This window comes from Pyrus communis, chromosome 7, assembly GCF_041283825.1.
Source record: "Pyrus communis isolate YQ-2024b chromosome 7, ASM4128382v1, whole genome shotgun sequence".
Classification (NCBI taxonomy): domain Eukaryota; kingdom Viridiplantae; phylum Streptophyta; class Magnoliopsida; order Rosales; family Rosaceae; genus Pyrus; species Pyrus communis.
In genome coordinates, this window is record NC_142571.1 from 28,045,146 (window position 1) to 28,062,551 (window position 17,406).

The 17,406-nt window shown below is 33.9% G+C and overlaps 1 protein-coding gene across 1 annotated transcript; it reads right to left on the reverse strand.

Annotated features, from left to right (window-relative positions):
* Nucleotides 1–10,516: 10,516 nt before the first annotated feature.
* Nucleotides 10,517–12,536, reverse strand: LOC137733196 (gibberellin 20 oxidase 2-like). The gene is made up of 3 exons (XM_068472353.2): nucleotides 11,753–12,536; nucleotides 11,345–11,666; nucleotides 10,517–11,130 (listed from the first exon to the last, which is right to left on the reverse strand). The coding sequence occupies exons 1-3, from the start codon at nucleotides 12,334–12,336 to the stop codon at nucleotides 10,858–10,860; spliced, it is 1,179 nt and encodes a 392-aa protein (XP_068328454.2). The 5' UTR covers nucleotides 12,337–12,536; the 3' UTR covers nucleotides 10,517–10,857.
* Between the last annotated feature and the right edge of the window lie 4,870 nt (nucleotides 12,537–17,406).

Below are 17,406 nucleotides of genomic sequence, written 5' to 3' on the forward strand. Positions count from 1 at the left end.
CCGAAGTATATGTAACGAAATATATGCACTGAAATGTATTATATTAAATTAATATACCTAAATGTGTGTACCGAAATGTATTATATTGAATTAATGTACCTAAATGTTTGTATTGAAATGTATGTACCGAAATATGTATACCAAAATGTATTATATTGAACTAATGTATTTAAATGTTAGTACCGAAATATATGTAACGAAATATATGCACTGAAATGTATTATATTAAATTAATGTATCTAAATGTGTCTACCGAAATGTTAGTACCGAAATATATTATATTGAATTAATTTACCTAAATGTTTGTATCGAAATGTATGTACCGAAATATGTGTACCTAAATGTATGCACCGAAATGTATTATAATGAATTCAATGTACCTAAATGAAGAAGACAAAGTACATTGAAATATATTGTATAATAAAAATTAGTTTATCTAAATGTTTACAACAAAATATATTACGATAAATGAAATGAAAAATATAATTATAATGAAATAAAATTAATACATTAAAAATTAGGAAGAAAAAGAAAAATAATTAAAAAATAAAAAATATAATTAACAAAATGAGATTATTAATGTATCAAAGGACTAAAATTAGATTTTGATCTTACTCATGATTTTAATCTAAAAGTCATCTGGATTAAAATGAAGTTTTCTATTAATTAAATCAAATGTCATTGTAACATGACTTGAGGAAGCTTAATTAGTGCTAATTGTAAAAGAGTTGTTAAAAACAAAAGGATCATGATGTGAGTCGACTCCTCCAACCGTATATTTTCTTTCTAATTAACTAATAAGTTAATAAGCGGTTTGAAAGCTTCATTTTCACATGTGATGGTACCTCTACATGCATCTACGTGTAGATATGGACTTGAGAGTCGTTTTTATGCATTCAATTCCTTACAAAATTACAAATAAATTGAATAAAAAACAAAAACTAATCACATAACGAAATAATCAATTTTTAGGTCGTGCTATCCACATTCTTTTTTATCTTTTACATAGAGACATAAATTAATGGGATGTGTGATAGCACCACCTTTAGAATTTTCAGTTTAGAGTCACGTGGCAAGCCCTCATCCTATAATTCACATACCAATACTGTTAATCTACATATAATTCACATACCAAGACTATTAATCTGCATACCAAGCAACTACTATGATACATAGAAAAAGATTGGATGTTTGACTCGCATGCACTTGGACTAATGCAATGACTCATATGCCATACTGATCATAATTTTATACGACATAATAGTTTGTTGACCAATTTGTATATCACACCTCTTATAAAATTATGTACAATTCAACTGGATATATGCGTCTTACATTTACTTATGATAGAGCCTATATTTCTTGTGTCCTTATATTTTTGTTAATGGGTGTTCTCTTTAATCAAATATGTAATTCTTATGTAAGCTACATACTTCCAAATGTCATGGTCGCTATAAGAAATTTCCCTAAAGACTAGAAAGAGACTTCAGATGTCTGTTGCCAGAGAAGGTAGTTGGATTCAGTGAGCTTGAGAAAGGGAGCATCGTTAGGGCCAGAGGAAGGGGAGGAGGCCATGGGAGAGAGAACAGGGAGGCTCGATTGAGGGAGGAGAGAATACCGAGTAGGAGAGAGAGGATCGGCTAGGATTGGGGACCTAGGATAATGTAAACTACTGATACCATGTAGAAATTATGATTCTCATTATTAATTGAGTATAATGTACAATATATATGCATGGTTACACAAAAAAAATACTCTGAGAAGGAATCTATAACAGATATATACATAAGAAGTTCAAGGAGCAAGGCTTCTGAAACTATCCTTGAACTCGTGGGATTCTATAACTAACTTTATAACTTCAAAATACAGCATCATTAATTAGTTTGTGATAAAAATAATTTCTTGTTATGAAATTGTTTAGTACTATTGTGAGCTGTGTTCTCTCGAGCTAGGCGTATATATATCTCATGTAACAGGCATGTATTTGTAGGCCGTAGGCCTGGAAGTTTCGTATATATAACTGTAATCGCTTTCTGCTTGTAGATACCAAAGATGATAAGAAATATGAAGGTTCCATATATATGTATGAAGGTTTAAATTGTCCAAAATATGTCAAAACAGGAACTAGAATATGGAGACAAGCAGGACAGCTAAAGAATTAAAGAGAAGGATAAGCAATATATGGAGTCTATGCTCTACAGACACCTAAAACATGGAGACAAAAACCATGCAAATGATGACAAATTAATGTTCACATAATAAAATGCCATATGGTTATCATTTGACATATATATATATATATATATATATATATATATATATATATATATATATAGGGTTTCGATCTTATAATATGTATTAATTAAATCAGATGTCATTGTAACATGACTTGAGGAAGGTTAATTAGTGCTAATTGTAACAGAGTTGTGAAAAACAAAAGGATCATGATGTTAGTCGACTCCTCCAACCGTATAGTTTCTTTCTACTTAACTAATAAGTTAATAAGTGGTTTGAAAGCTTCATTTTCATGTGTGACGGTATCTCTACATGCGTCTATGTGGAGATATGGACTTGAGTCGATTTTATGCATTCAAATCCCATCATGTGACAAAAATACAAACAAATTGAATTAGAAACAAAAATTGATCACGTAAACAAATCATCAATTTATAATTTTCAGTTTAGAGTTACGTGGCAAGCCCTTATCCTATAATTCACATCCCAAGACTATTAATCTACATACCAAGCAACTACTATTATACATAGAAAAATATTGGATGTTTGACTCACATGCATTTCCAGAAAATATGACTCATATGCCCTTCTATGACATGCCATGTATGCTTTGTATACTGATCATATTTTATACGGAAGAATAGTTTGTGGATCATATTGTATGTCATATTTCTTGTAAAAGTACATACAACTCATCTGGATATATGCATCTTACATTTACTTATGATAGAGCCTCTATTCCTTGTGTCCTTATTTTTATTAATGAGTGTTTTTTAATTAAATATGTAATTCTTATGTAAGCTACATACTTCCAAATGTTATGGCCACTGCAAGATAATTGCCCTAAAGACACGAAAGAGACTTCATATCTGTTGCCAAAGAAGGTAGTTAGATTCAATAAGTTTGAGAAAGTGAGCAGCATTATTAGGGGGCCAGAGGAAGGGGAGGAGGGCATGGGAGAGAACAGGGAGGCTCGATTGTGGGAGGAGAGGAGACCGAGTAGGAGAGAGAAAGAAAGAGGATCGGTTAGGATTGGGGACCTAGGGCAATCTATGTAGAAATTATAATTCTCATTATTAATTCTGTATAATGATGTACAATATATATGCATGGTTACACAAAAACTATTCGGAGAGGGAATCTATAACTGATATACATAAGAAGTTCAAGGAGCAAGGCTTCTGAAATTATCTGAACTCATGGGATTCCCTAACTAACTTTATAAAATCAAAATACAACATCATTAATTAGTTTGTAATAAAAATAATTTCTAGTTATGAAATTATTTCATACTATTGTGAGCATCACTTTAAACTTTCCAAAACTGATTTATCAGTTTGTAAATATAGTTACAAAAAAATTTATAAGACAAACAAAAGAGCTGTGTTCTCTCGAGACGTATATATATCTCGAGGGACCATGATCCTCTCCTAATCTAAGGATGAGGATCCTCATGACCAAGGGATGTGGGCCGTTGGATGAAAATCCAACAACTACAAACAGGGGGGGTCCCTTTAAAGTTATAATAATTATAACCGTTGGATTTTCGTCCAACGGCCCACATCTATTGGTCATGAGGATCCTCATTGTTAGATTAGGAGAGGATCCTGATCCATTCCTCGAGTAACATGCATATATGCATGTGTAGGCCGTAGGCAAGGAAGTGTCTTATATCTATATCTATATCTATCTATATATATAAAGGGAGAAGGCCAAATAGGTGAAGCATTTCAAAATGCCAAGAAAGCCCCTTTATTTTCTTCACAATCAAACCTTCTAAAGTTCAAAAAACTAGGACAAATTGGTTATAAAAAAAAAAAAAAAAACCATGACCGAACAAAAAAAATCGTATTGGAAAAGAATAAATTTATAAAATTGAAAAAAAAAAAAAAAAGCATTATACTTATCCTCTAAAATTTAGCAGTTTTGCGGTTTAGAAAGTAAAACAAAGAAAAAAGTAATTAAAAAAAAAGGAAAAAAAAAAAGAAAAATCAGCACTTTAATGAAAACATTTTAATAAAAACAAAAATCAGCACCTTAATGAAAACAAATCAATTAAAAATAGAAAGAAAAAAAGAAATTAACACAACTAAGAGCAGTTTAACAGGAGTATAAGACTGCAGGGCAGTTATCCACGTACATTCCCACTCTTCCACTCTCAGAAATATGAAACAGGTTTTCAATGGAGAACTGAGAAACTGCTACTCCTCCCATTCATGCTATACTCAAACGCAACATCATAAAAGAAACGAGCAATTCGCGAGGGAAAATGAAACTAAACGAATTGCAATCCCTCTATGGGTGGGTAATTCCTACAGGTATGTCTCAGACTTTCCTCCTGATAGTTCTTAAAGTTCTATAAGCTCTATAAGTTCTGCTTTAACTATGTAAGTATTCTCTTCCCAAGTTCTATAATAAGTTCTGCTTTAATTTTGTTGACAGGAGTTAAAGAATTTCGTGTTTCTGACATTTGAAGCAGCAAAAGTAGTCCTTAAGAAGACAGTGGAGATGATGACAATAATAATAAAGCCACATTTAGTTGCGAATCTCTGTGAGGATTAATGGATCATGTATCTCGCCCTCGCAAAGCAAGTTCAGGTTGAAACCTCTTGAAGAGAGTTAAAACAACCTTAATTAGCCAATCAACCTTTAAAATGCCCTTTCTTCATAACATTATTCATTGTCTTCATTTCAGTCTAATTATTTATGTTATTTATTTTGACAACCTTAATCACTTAATTTCCAACCTTTTTGTATTGCATCAATACTATCACATTGAACGAAAAAGGTGTTTCCGATTTATGTTTTAATCGATTTTTATTATCATTAGTTTAGTTGTTTTCTTTAATTTGGTAGGAACTGAGACATTTTCCTTTCTATGTTAATACAATCTATATATATGATCCCAACGGATTTGCTATTGTTATGATCCCTTCCATCACAATAAAAGCCACTATAATTATAAGGTTTTGATTTCTCTCTCCTTTCTTGGTGCAGAACCTGCGTGAGTTCATTCAATTTGTAAATACAACAAAGAATACCATTTTAGCACCATACAGTGCAATTAGTGTTCACTAATATGGTTATGCGGCTTATTCTTTTTGTCTTCTTCTCATATTTACAAACAAGGGTTGAGGCGATGAAGGATCACATGAGGCTCTGGAACAATTTGAGAAAGAACCATACTTCTTCAAATCATTGTCCTTTATATGTAATAGTTGCACAAGGGGTGTGTGGAGTTCAGTCCCAACGTCTTTTTTTTTTTTTTCATTTCCGTTTGTCTTCTAATTTCAATTTTTATGGGAGAGTATTAGGTTTGCTTTCTATAGCTTATTTACTTGGGTTTGGGATGCGAGAGTACTGATGTATGCTTTCTGATTGACGAGTTAGATGATTATGGCTGTAACGACTTAGATGATTATGGCTGTAACAACATGTTCCAACTTAGCTTGGTTAATACATTCTTTTTCCCCTTCGAATCCCTTTACTTTGTGTTGGTTTTTCTATTAAGAAATGCAATAATATGATTATGATAAAATTGGTTCTTCATATATTGCAATTGCATATCAATAAATTTCAAAATAGATAAAAACAATGTTTCACTTCATTGGTTCCTGGAGAAGAGAAAGCCAATACAAGAAATTTTATTATCTTTTTATGAAGAAAAAAAAAGGCTTTGTAGTTTGTATGAAGATGCAAAATCATGAGTCCATTGAAAGTATGTTTAAATTTCATTATCTTTTCTCGATTTCAATTACAGTTTAAGTTTTTGCCTAAATAGTTGGACGAGGCCATCTCCTTTGGCAATGAGATCCTATTTATTTTCAGTAATCACTTAAGAAATATAAGAATATCTAAAGTAAGGGCGTGTAGCGCCCGTGATGCAAAAATATCTCTCACATGCGTGGTGAGCGTGTGTGAAGAGGCTATTATTAATGTAATCGCTTTCTGCATGTAGATGTATACCAAAGAAATATAAGAAATCTGAAGGCTTCGACTTCGTCGTCTTCCCAATCCCAATCGATATCGATATCGATCAGTGCATGCATACATGCTCATTTGCATTGTATCACACACAGTCGGAGTATATTGCTGAAGGAAAAGACAAAAACAGAGAAGAAATAAGATTTTGTGCGATTGATTAAAGCATTATCTGCGTTAGACATCCTGGCACGGCAATTGTAAACACTATCCTAATTAAGTTGATTATTCAGAAAACGACATAGCACCCTAACTCGATTTGATCATGCTTTTGTCGCCAAGTGGTAAAACCCAAAAGCAAACTTGGAATAAATGAAGACAAATTGAGATTAAGAGTGAGCTAATCTTCCAATTATCAATTGTTAACTATATTGAGAAAGAATCAAAGAACAATGAAGAATTGAGAAAGATGAAGAACTCGAGAGAAACTTTAAAGAGGAAATGAGAGTTTTGTATTTTTCTAATAAGATGATTGACTGGTTACATTTGTAAGTTGAAGCCCACTATAAATTGAACAATACAAGCTTATTAAGCACAAAGTGACTAAAAATCACTTAACCACCTACCAAACATTTTAACAACTTGAGTTGATATAGCATTAATTACATAATAACCAATGATAAAGAGATAATATGTCTTCATCAATCCCCTACTGATAATATATAGTGTTGTATATTATTGGTACCAGTAAAAAGATTATTGTTTTTTGTCCTAGGTGCAGAAAATGACACGAGACAAATGTGTTAAAAGATGAGGCGGCCGGGCAGCTAGCCCTAAATCTTTATTAGATAGAGATGAGGAACCATATGATTATACATGAAAAGAGCAAATCTCGAGCTCTCTGGATTTGATTTTAAGAAGTATGCTTAGTTTACTTCGGGATTTCTCTCTCTTTTTGTTTATAAAGTGTATTATATTACGTGTGTTAGTTACCCTTCTCTTTTTGATTTACTCATTGATTTTGATATATAAAATGTTAGCGTAAGATGATTAATATGAGTTAAGTTTTGTAAATCTTGTGGACCTAGGTTTACTTATCCTTCAAATCATTTGACTTGTACATATTTGTAATCTTGTGAATCAATGAAATTAAGAAAGTTATAATTCTCGATAAAATAATAGAAGTAATTATCAATAAAAACAAGAAGGTTTCCCTTCCAAAATTGAAAGTAGGGAACAAGAAAAAGAAGCATGCATGATTCACGGTTCCCTGATGCACCCTCTTCATGCGCAGCGGCAGATGCAGGTTGGGACAAGGGCCGGCAACTGCCTCTCTAATGCCGGAAAACATCTTGACCGTCTACATCTAGAGAAAAATTTATGAATCTGTCACTGTTTATGTTTAAGTTTATGGATGGGACATAAGTAGCTAGTTTCGTGGGAAAGAAAAGGGCGTTTTGTGACCATGTAATGGTTCGTATATGGGTCGGGTCTATGCAGAGGGAGGGATATGAGAATCTGAGATGGGTAAGTATCACGCGGCCAAGAAGGGTAAGGCACGCGTTGAGGAGCTTCTTATATATTGATCTCATGCAGGGGTTGCATGTAAATTAAGATTGTAAGTTGCAAGGCACTGGTTATCTTTGTTTAGCGACACGTCGTTTTATTTCTTAAAACAAAAGTGAGGCAGCTGTTTAGGGTTTAGGAGCTTCTCATGCAGGCGAAGGGTTAAATATTTGAACTACACTAGCTTTGTTGGCGACGCATAGTTTTCGTCCATGGTTTGTTTGCGTACTTAGCTGAAGACAGGGTGTGTTTAGGGGGGAAATTAAGAAGGGAATGAGCGATTAGGGTGTCAGGTGAGTGTTAATAACTTGATTAGTGTAGTGTCAAGAGGAAAAGGAAGAAGACAAGGAAAGTTACAGATAGATAGCGAGGAGGGGCCCAAGGGCCGGTGGGTATCCATGAGGGAAATCCGAACTGTTGTCGCTTACTGGGTCAGAGAATAGTTGTGTTGTGCACAAAATGTTTGGTTTTGTGTTTTGGGAGTTGGATTAGAAATGTAGAAATTTAGAGAAAATTGATGCCAGACCAAACTACATATGGATTCCACGTGATGCGGGCCTTTTGGAAGCGAGTACGGGAATGTGACTGTCATTGTCCTTACCTGTGGCTGCTGTGCCTCTCGTTTTCATTCCTCCTACATTAGTGAGTGTGATATTTATCTCCTTTCTTCATTGTTAGAGAATCAAACGTTGTAGTTAATCTAAACTTAACTCATTCGTTTTCAAAAAAATAAAAAAAACAAAACAAAACAAAAACAAAAAAAACTTAACTCATTCTTTTAAAAGAACTTTTATTATAACTATCACATTGTATCGCGTACTACTAATTCGCTTATGTAATAAAGCGAATTTGTTGTCAATATATACCTCAATCTATAATAATATAAATTATGCAGTCTATCTATACAAATAATACAACCACAACAAATGGTTTAGTAGCACCTTATTACCATCTAATAGTCATATCTAAAAATTTATGCATTCCTCACTACTCTCACCATTTGCACTGATATATATATGTGTGTGTGCGTGTGTGTGTGTGTGTGTGTGTCAAAGGCATAAATTTTGATGTTTTCTCAAACTTTTGGCGTATTCCATTTTTATGTTATTTAAGTTATGGTTTGATATCTTTTCTATGTCACACCGCGTCATGAAGTAACCTTAAAAATATAACTCATACTCATCAAGGCAGAAATTCTATCTTCATATTAGAACTAATTAACAACTAATTAAGCGTGGTCCTAAATTAAAATAATTTTAATCCAGATGCAATTTGGTGTTTGTTTACACCTTAAATTATAAAAAATCATGATAATCAAATTAAACAATGTATGAAAGTTTTCAATTGTACATGCACGAGTTACTTTGACTAGTCATGGGATTTTCAACCTTGTTAGTAACAAAATTGGATTCTCTTACACAATAATAATTATGTGATCAACCCAAGGAGATAAATTTTAATGTGCTTGAAACAGAGACAATATACTATGTGTTATTATATATGTGGATGCAATTTTTTTTTCAAGTATCTTTCTCTTTATATAATGACATATGTCGTATGTGTTTATGTTCGGAACACACTGAAAAATCTCTCCAACATAAGGCTTCTTGCCATGTGGGGACTCACGTCTACCACCTCTCCCTCATTATTCAAAATTAATTTTAATAATATCATCAAAAGAATGTTGCAGCATTTAAAGACAAACACCGAGACAATTTTAGCTGGTATTCCTTTGCATTCCATATTGCCACAACGTCCAAATCTCCAGCCTTCAGATATAAAAAAGAATACAAGAATAAATCCAAGAAAACCTGTATATACTTAAAGTTTCTCGCAGATGAATGCACTACAAAGAAAGCTCTGCCAATCCTCCATGGATTCTAGCGGATGAGGATCCCATCCGGATCCAAATGGTGGGGATCTTAGGGATCCTCACATCCTAGCCGTTCATCGTATATCGTGTGGTCAGCTTTCGTCGAGTACTATTTGTGTTTAATTTTAAATAAAAAAATTCAAATTATTTCTGACTGCATGAAATACGATAAACGGTTAGAATGTGAAGATCCCTAAGATCCCTACCATTTGATCTCGGATGGGATCCAAATCCATTTCTAGCATCCTGTTACTTTGAATCATCCATCAGGGGGGCCGGTGGGCCATCTCTACCCTTGGATCTTTCTCTAGGAGAAATTTTTAATTGTGATGGGAACACGAATGTTACATCACATGTTTTTTATGCAAGTGATATAAAATTTTACTTTTTAAGTTATTAACCTTTTAACACACAAACCTTACAATTTATATAATGACACATGGCGTACCACCTCGTGTAACGATCACACTGAAAAATCTCTTCTTTCTCTAGGGTTTTAACCCAACCCAGGTCGACAGAGCTTTCAATTTAAACTAAACTAAATGTATTGATAAGTACGATCATTGAAATTTGACGATGGATCGATTTAGGACCATTAGATTAATTAATATAAGCATGCGATATACAGCCATGATTAAATCACATATTGTTCGTACACAAAAACATTTGTGCTTATAAGCAAAAAATATTTGGATTAGAACAAAGTTGAAAGCGCTTGGAAAGAGTTTTTATAAGCAGAAGTACTTATTAATATTTTCTGTTTAAATTAAATGTGGAAACGGTTTAGAATGACTAAATAACTGTGTTAAACATGTTTTAGCAATTCTGACAAAAAAATGTGTCGTTAAACTGCTAATTAATATAAATTGGGTGAGTGATTATGATTAAACTAAGTTGGTAATTACGTTAATACACATGCAGTTTTAGAGAGAAAGGAAAAGTAAAGCTACATATAAACCTTTCTACATTATAAAGAAAAGTAAAAGTACAAAACAAATAGAGTGAACCCAGCAGTTCGTAGTTTATTGGTTCCCTCATGTCACTTTATTTGTCTTGCTTTTTGTTGTTCACTAAGAAAACTAGCTAGCTAATTACAAGACTCCCCCCGGAAACGGTAGAAAAAAAAAAGAAGAAAAAAACTGCCTTTTCCTCTAACTTTGCCTTTGTCCTAATTCTTAATTTTCCAAAGTTTTTCAACTTTTAGCAAAACTCTCAGGCCTACCACCTCTGTTCATCTCCTTCAATGATATCATTTTCTCTCCTCACAGTTTTTGGTTGCTTTTCTGTTGAACCCAGTTTGAGAAGGCCTGGAGGGTTTTCATGTCGGCTCTGTAATGCTTCATTGTGAACTCCAACAGCATCGACCATGTGAAATCTGGGTATTTTCTCGGACTCGAAGTATCCACCAACCCGCTCGGTGGCTTCACAACTTTATCGTCTCTCGGACACAAGAAGAATGCAAGAGACTTCCTTGGTGTTTCACTATTCACCACCGCCCTGTGCAGCCCGCTTTTGTACTTCCCATTTGAAAGTGCCTATAAATGAAGCAAAAACAATAAATTAAACCTATAACAAATACAATGATAAAAAAAATATGATTTTCACTCTATTTCTCTTATACGCACTCATGTTTATATCTAACGTTTGAACTGAATAAATTAAAAGAGAATGAAGAGACATAAATAAACAGGTGTGCGCATGGGCGGAAATTAGTTCCATAAGACAAACAAAGTTGAATGTTTTGCTTACCATGAAGGTGTCACCAATGTTGACGACAAAGGAGTTTAAATTAGGGGTAACGGAGTGCCATTGATCATCAACAAAGACTTCAAGGCCTCCAACTTCGTCTTGGTGAAGAATGGTCAAAGAAGTTGGATCACAATGAGGGCCAGTGCCTAAAGTCTGCTCAGGTGTCTGGCATGGTGGGTAGTAGTTAAGCCTCATTATCGAATCGTTGTCTTCGAAAAACTCGTTGAAGTAAGCTCTGTCGACTCCAAGGCTGAGTCCCAGAAGTTCCATGATCCCAATAGAAAGTGTGCTCATAGCCTTGCTATAATCTTGGTAAACCCTCCTAAACACAAGAAAAATAACACAAATGGTAAGAATTAATTAAGGAAATGAATCAACTACGCGAAATTCAAGTAACATTGCGCATACCCGAATTCCTTGAATTCTTCCCCCATTTTGTCGCAAAAATAATCTTGGATAAAATTTGTTGAGCCTTTTTCGGCGGAGTAGCTGAAAGAAAGAGTCTCTTTCCACGGGAGTTTTGAGGAGAATCTGCCAGTGAAGCTGCTGGCATAGCCACAGCTCTCCCCTGCTTTCCTTTCAGTTCTCTGTTTCTCGGAGAGTGGCATTCCAAAAAAGTCATCCATGTAGCAGTGAGCGTCCGCGATGAGCTTATTGTCGACGCCATGATTCACGATGAGGAAAAATCCATGCTTCTGGCATGCCTCTCCTACAAGTTGTGAGGCTTTCGCGACGGCTTCTTTGTCACCGGAGAGAAAGCCTCCCAGGTCTATGAGTGCGACTTGGAGCTCGGGAGTGTTTTTGCAAGGCTTTTCGTGATCGGGCCAGATGAACTGACTCGGAATTTCAGTTTGATACCTGAAAACTGAGGCATCAAAAACCAATGGCTTTTGGTCATCCTCTTTGTGCTGCTGGGTTTGCTGGGTTTGTGGGGAGGGAGGTTGTGTCATGGTTTGCATGCTGCTGGGTTTGATCATGCACTCAACAGCCATTTTTGCATGAACGGAAAATGTATGTGAGTTGGGGAAGGAGGGTTTGGGTTCCTGGTTGAAATACAGAGGAGAGGGAGGGAGTGAAAATTAGAGTTCGGGAGGTGTGATGAGAGAAAAGCCAGGGCCGTTCTTATACTAGGGTGAATGAGTGAACAAAAATTGGAATCTTATAGCGAGCTCTCCCTCCTCCTTCACATTATATTTGTTTGCAAAAAAGGGCTTTTATATAGGGAAATTGCAAGGGCCGAGGCCTGTAGATGGGTAAAATTGGGGAGAGTTATTGTCTTTATGGTTGTTGCCAGAAAACGTTTCCCAATGGCATTTTGGCACTTCTCCTGTGGAGGAAAATGCTAATGTCACCCGCTAATGTCGTCCAACAAAAATTTTCCAATAAGAACACGGTTTAATACATTAAATGTCATAATAAATTGGTTTGAATATTTTTTTTGGCTCACTTAAAATCTCTCCTAGTGCCACGGCTAGACCAGCAAATAATAGTACTTTTGTACTACTTTTATGTGAAATAATATTTTTGAAAAAGGATTTTATTATAAATGATCTTTAAAATTGACCGACATCATAAAGATGATATTTGAAATTAAAAATCGATCAATGTAGTCTCTGAAAATAGGTGTCGTAAATCAATGTTGTTTTTCCGTTAAAATGATCTGTAAAAAATTATGTTATATACTGATGTGACACATAAATCGCTCAAACAAGATTTACAGGTTTTTATCATAAATGGTCTATAAATTGATCCACACCACCCAGATGGTCTCCGAATTGAAATTTGATCAATGTAGTCCCTGAAAATATGTGTCGCAAATCAATATGGTCATTCGATCACAGTTATGTCAAAAATTTAGTTATGTGTTAATTTGGGTTTAAAATTTTAATAATTAATTTAAAAGTTTTATTTTTATTTTTAAAAACGATATTATGTACACTAAGGAAGAATGGTTGGGCTTAGCCTCACAATGGGCTAGCGATAATGTGATTCAAGTTCACATTTGACGAGAATCGAACATAAGACATTTCACCTATAAGTAAAGATGAATACTACTAGACTGTAGTATTAAGTAACATTAATTTAAAAAGTTGCTAAAAACCTTTTTTGCATAATGGGATTATCTCAACGCAGAAGTCGCTATTCTCTGCGTCACCAAGATCACCGAGAGAGTGCCAAACAAGTTCTCTAAGATTAAGGAAGTGAAGTTGTTAGTCGCCTAAGTGTTAATAGTGATGTCACGTAAGTCGTCATCAATCCAAACTGTTACCAAAGGTGGTCTCGATGCTAGTCCAATTCAGCGAAGGGTGTAAAGATGGATGTCTTGAGATTTTTTTTTCTTCAAAAAATAGACGATGAAGGTTACCGTAAATGGAGTTAAAGGAGTGTGGATTGGGATTAGAGGTGATTACGGGACATGGTTTCTAGTTTGACAACTTTTTAAATTAATTATTAAATTATTCAACTTATTTCTAATTTTTTTTTTTAATTTAAGTAGACTTGTAGGGCCATTTATGTGTCACATCAACACATAACAAAATTTTCACAAAGTTGGGATGAAAGGACCACGTTAATTTGAGACACCTATTTCTATGACTAAATTGATCGATTTCTAATTTCGGAGACCATATTGATGGTGTGGATCAATTTCAGAGACCATTTGTGATAAAAAGTCGACTTGTGGAACCCATTTATATCCAACATCAGCACATGATAGAATTTTTGACAGAATTGTAAAGGAATGACCAAATTGATTTACGACACCTATTTTCAAGAACTACATTGATTTTCAATTTTAAGAATCATCTTAATGGTGTGGATCAATTTTAGAGATTATTTATGATTAAAAAAAAACGCTTTTTGAAAATGATTTCTATGCGTGTATATATAGTATATTATGATGTATTAAATTATGTAAATGGGCCAACCATTTTCAGTGCCAAGAGAGAGAAGAGAGGCACCATTCTCTTTCCATGAAGTGCTGAAATTATGGATGAATGATTTTGTGAAAATTTGATTAGGCTAGTGATTAAAGAGTAGGGTGATGGATAGGTATAAGTAGGCTAGGTCAGGCTTCGAAACCTTCTAATATAATAAGGAAGTTTTAACAAAAAGTCTAGAGTACTGTTCACTTTAACGAAAAACCATATTTTTACACTAAAAAATCAATCTTAGTATTATTTACTTTACCCTTTATTTTGTCTTTATCATTAAAACTCAAAGTTTTCAAATTCTTTCATTAGTTTTCCTATATAACAATGCAGAAAAGGAGGGTTAAAAAGAATTAAATTAAGGAAAGCCTTTCACCCAAGACATTTTTAATTTCCCCACCTTTATTTAGTCATTTAATTGTCTTTTACATGAAAATATACAAATTTATTTTTCATTCAATTAAATTAGTGAAAGGTATCACATCGAGAGAACAACACGAAGTAGTTTTTTTTTTTTTTTTTTTTGTCAAATAATAAATTTGTTAGATTAACGAGCATCACTCAATCTTCGTCATTGTAGTAGAAGGTCACTTGCAATAACACGAAGTAGTTGAAGGCAGAGTTCTTTTGACACAAGTGCTTAAGATCACGGGGAAGTTCTGCAGTTCGCAGCGGGGATTGCAAAACCAACGTGAGGCTGTTTGGAACAGACGAACAAAATATTTCACTCGGGGGCTCGCAAGTCACATGAAAATTGTTAGTTAGGGGCTTGCATGTAACTGTGATTTGGCAAGCAATAGAAACGGCCAGGGGCTTGCTTGGCACCAGGATTAATTTCCAGATGAACGACATGCAAGAGGCTAGTTCAGGACTTTCAGGGGTTTCATGTCACATGGAAATGGCTAGGGGTTTGCATGTAACTGGGGTTTGACAGATGAACAGCATGCAAGATGCTAATTCAGTATGAGGGGTTTGCATGTAACTGGGACTTGACAGATGAACAGCATGCAAGATGCTAATTCAGTATGAGGGGTTTGCATGTAACTGGGACTTGACAGATGAACAGCATGCAAGAGGTTAATTCAGTACTTGGGCATTGCATGTCACATGGAAATGCATTTTGCATTTCACTAGGAATTGACAAATGAACAACATGCAAGGGGCTAGGTCAGGCCTTGGGGGGGTTGCATTTCACGTGAAATTGGCTAGAGAAACTTAAAGTGGGAGTGCTCACTACAAGAAAGAGCAACAGCTACCTAATTAATTAGTAATTATTCTAATAGTTGTTGCTGAAGTAATAAAGATGTTTACAATGAGAAAATGGTGACAAAAATTCAAATATATATATAAGAAACTTTTGAGGGAAGGGATTTTTTTTTTTTTTTTTTATAAAAATAGGGATTAATTGTGAGGTTCATATCACATCGAACTTTAACGATCCAAAGCATTTATTTTTAAAGTAGCACCTTATAGATCATTTTTACAAAATATTAGCCAAATCGGAAATGTGTAGAACATCTAATTGAGTTCAAAGAAATTAACAAATACTTTATTAATAAAAAACAATAAAATTTTATCTTGATAATTAAATAGGTAAATGATTTCGGATTGAAATGAATTTTAACAAAGATGATCTATTAATTGAGATTTACAAAATAAATGGTTCAGATAGTTGAGGTTCGCTGTGAAGTGGGCCCCACACTTAATTTTCATTAAAAAAAAAAAAAAAGAGAATCCCCTTGCAGAAAGGCTCTCTCTCTCTCTCTCTCTCTCTCTCTCTCTCTCTCTCTCTCTCTATATATATATATAAAATATTTTAAAGGGTGTGATATCCACACACCCTATTTTACTTCTCACATCCTTATTTTAATGCATTAGTTGTCATTGTGGTGTAGTTGTTACTTTCTTTTTTTTTTTTCAATGCCAACAATTTTTACCTCAGCAACAGCTCCTGTAATGGTATTTAATTCGTATTATTATGTGAAAAATTCTTCATTGCAATAGAATTTTAAGTCAATTATTTGTTGTTGTATGTATTTTAATTTTTTCACATAATAATACGTGATTGAATTGAAATATTATTACAATTATATTTTCATTACATGACAGTTCTTTCTCATACCTAGAGGACTTTTATGTCATTAGGCCATCTTCAACCGAAGGTTAGCCAGATGGCTCGTTTTAGCCCTTTGGTTCTCTAAGAAATTAATATTTTAATAAACAATGCAGGGCCATATTTCTTACCATCTCCAACCGAAAGCCAAAGGGCCATATGGCCAAACATAATATTATTTTAATTGAACTACAATAGTTACTTAAATTAAATTACCTCAATAATTTTATGTTATGGATTGTCAATAATTTTCATGTTGTTAAATTTGTTTTTATGTTGTTTAATGTTACTTAATGTTGTTTAATGTTGTTTAATGTTGTTTAATATTGTTTAATGTTGTTTCATGTTACTTAATGTTATTTAATGTTGTTTAATGACTTAAGAAGTAATAGGAAAAAAAATAGAATTTTTAAATTTTGTAAAAAAAAATAAAATAAGAAAAAATTGTAAAAAAAATAATAATCAAATATGACGTCAGCATGTGGCCCAGCTCAGGGTCGGCTAGCTAGCTACTTTGGGAGGGCCAATTGGCCCTTTGGCCTTTTTTTGTCTAGTAGAGCCCACAAGTCTTTTGGCCTGACCCTCGGTTAGAGACGGTTTTCGGGCTATTTTCGACCCTTTGAACCCTTCGGTTGAAGATGACCTTAGGATTTGCTAGATGAACAACATGACAGGGACTATAACTCAAGTACTAACGCAGACCCAAAATAAAAACTTAGGATTTGGAATAGGATCCTTTTTGTGGGGATCCAGATGATCAATTAATCGTGTTTGTTTATCATACATTATGTAGTTAGAAATTATTTTAAATTTTAATTTAAAATTAAATATAAATAGTACTTAACGAAAATTGATCGTACGATGTATGATAAACAAACACGATTAATTAATTTCCGAATTCTTACAAAAAATATTCGGAGAGGATCCTTGTCCCTAGGGTATTGCATGTCATGGAAATATCTGGCTATAGAATGACCAAAGGGTCGCCCAAACAGTCACCATCTGTACTAATGTAGGGT

Coding starts and splice junctions, on each gene's coding strand:
- LOC137733196 (XM_068472353.2), bottom strand. CDS start 12,336: ATGGCTGTTGAGTGCATGATCAAACCCAGCAGCATGCAAACCATGACA. Junction 11,667..11,752: donor GAAGAATTCAAGGAATTCGG/GTATGCGCAATG, acceptor TCTTGTGTTTAG/GAGGGTTTACCAAGATTATA. Junction 11,131..11,344: donor ACATTGGTGACACCTTCATG/GTAAGCAAAACA, acceptor CTTCATTTATAG/GCACTTTCAAATGGGAAGTA.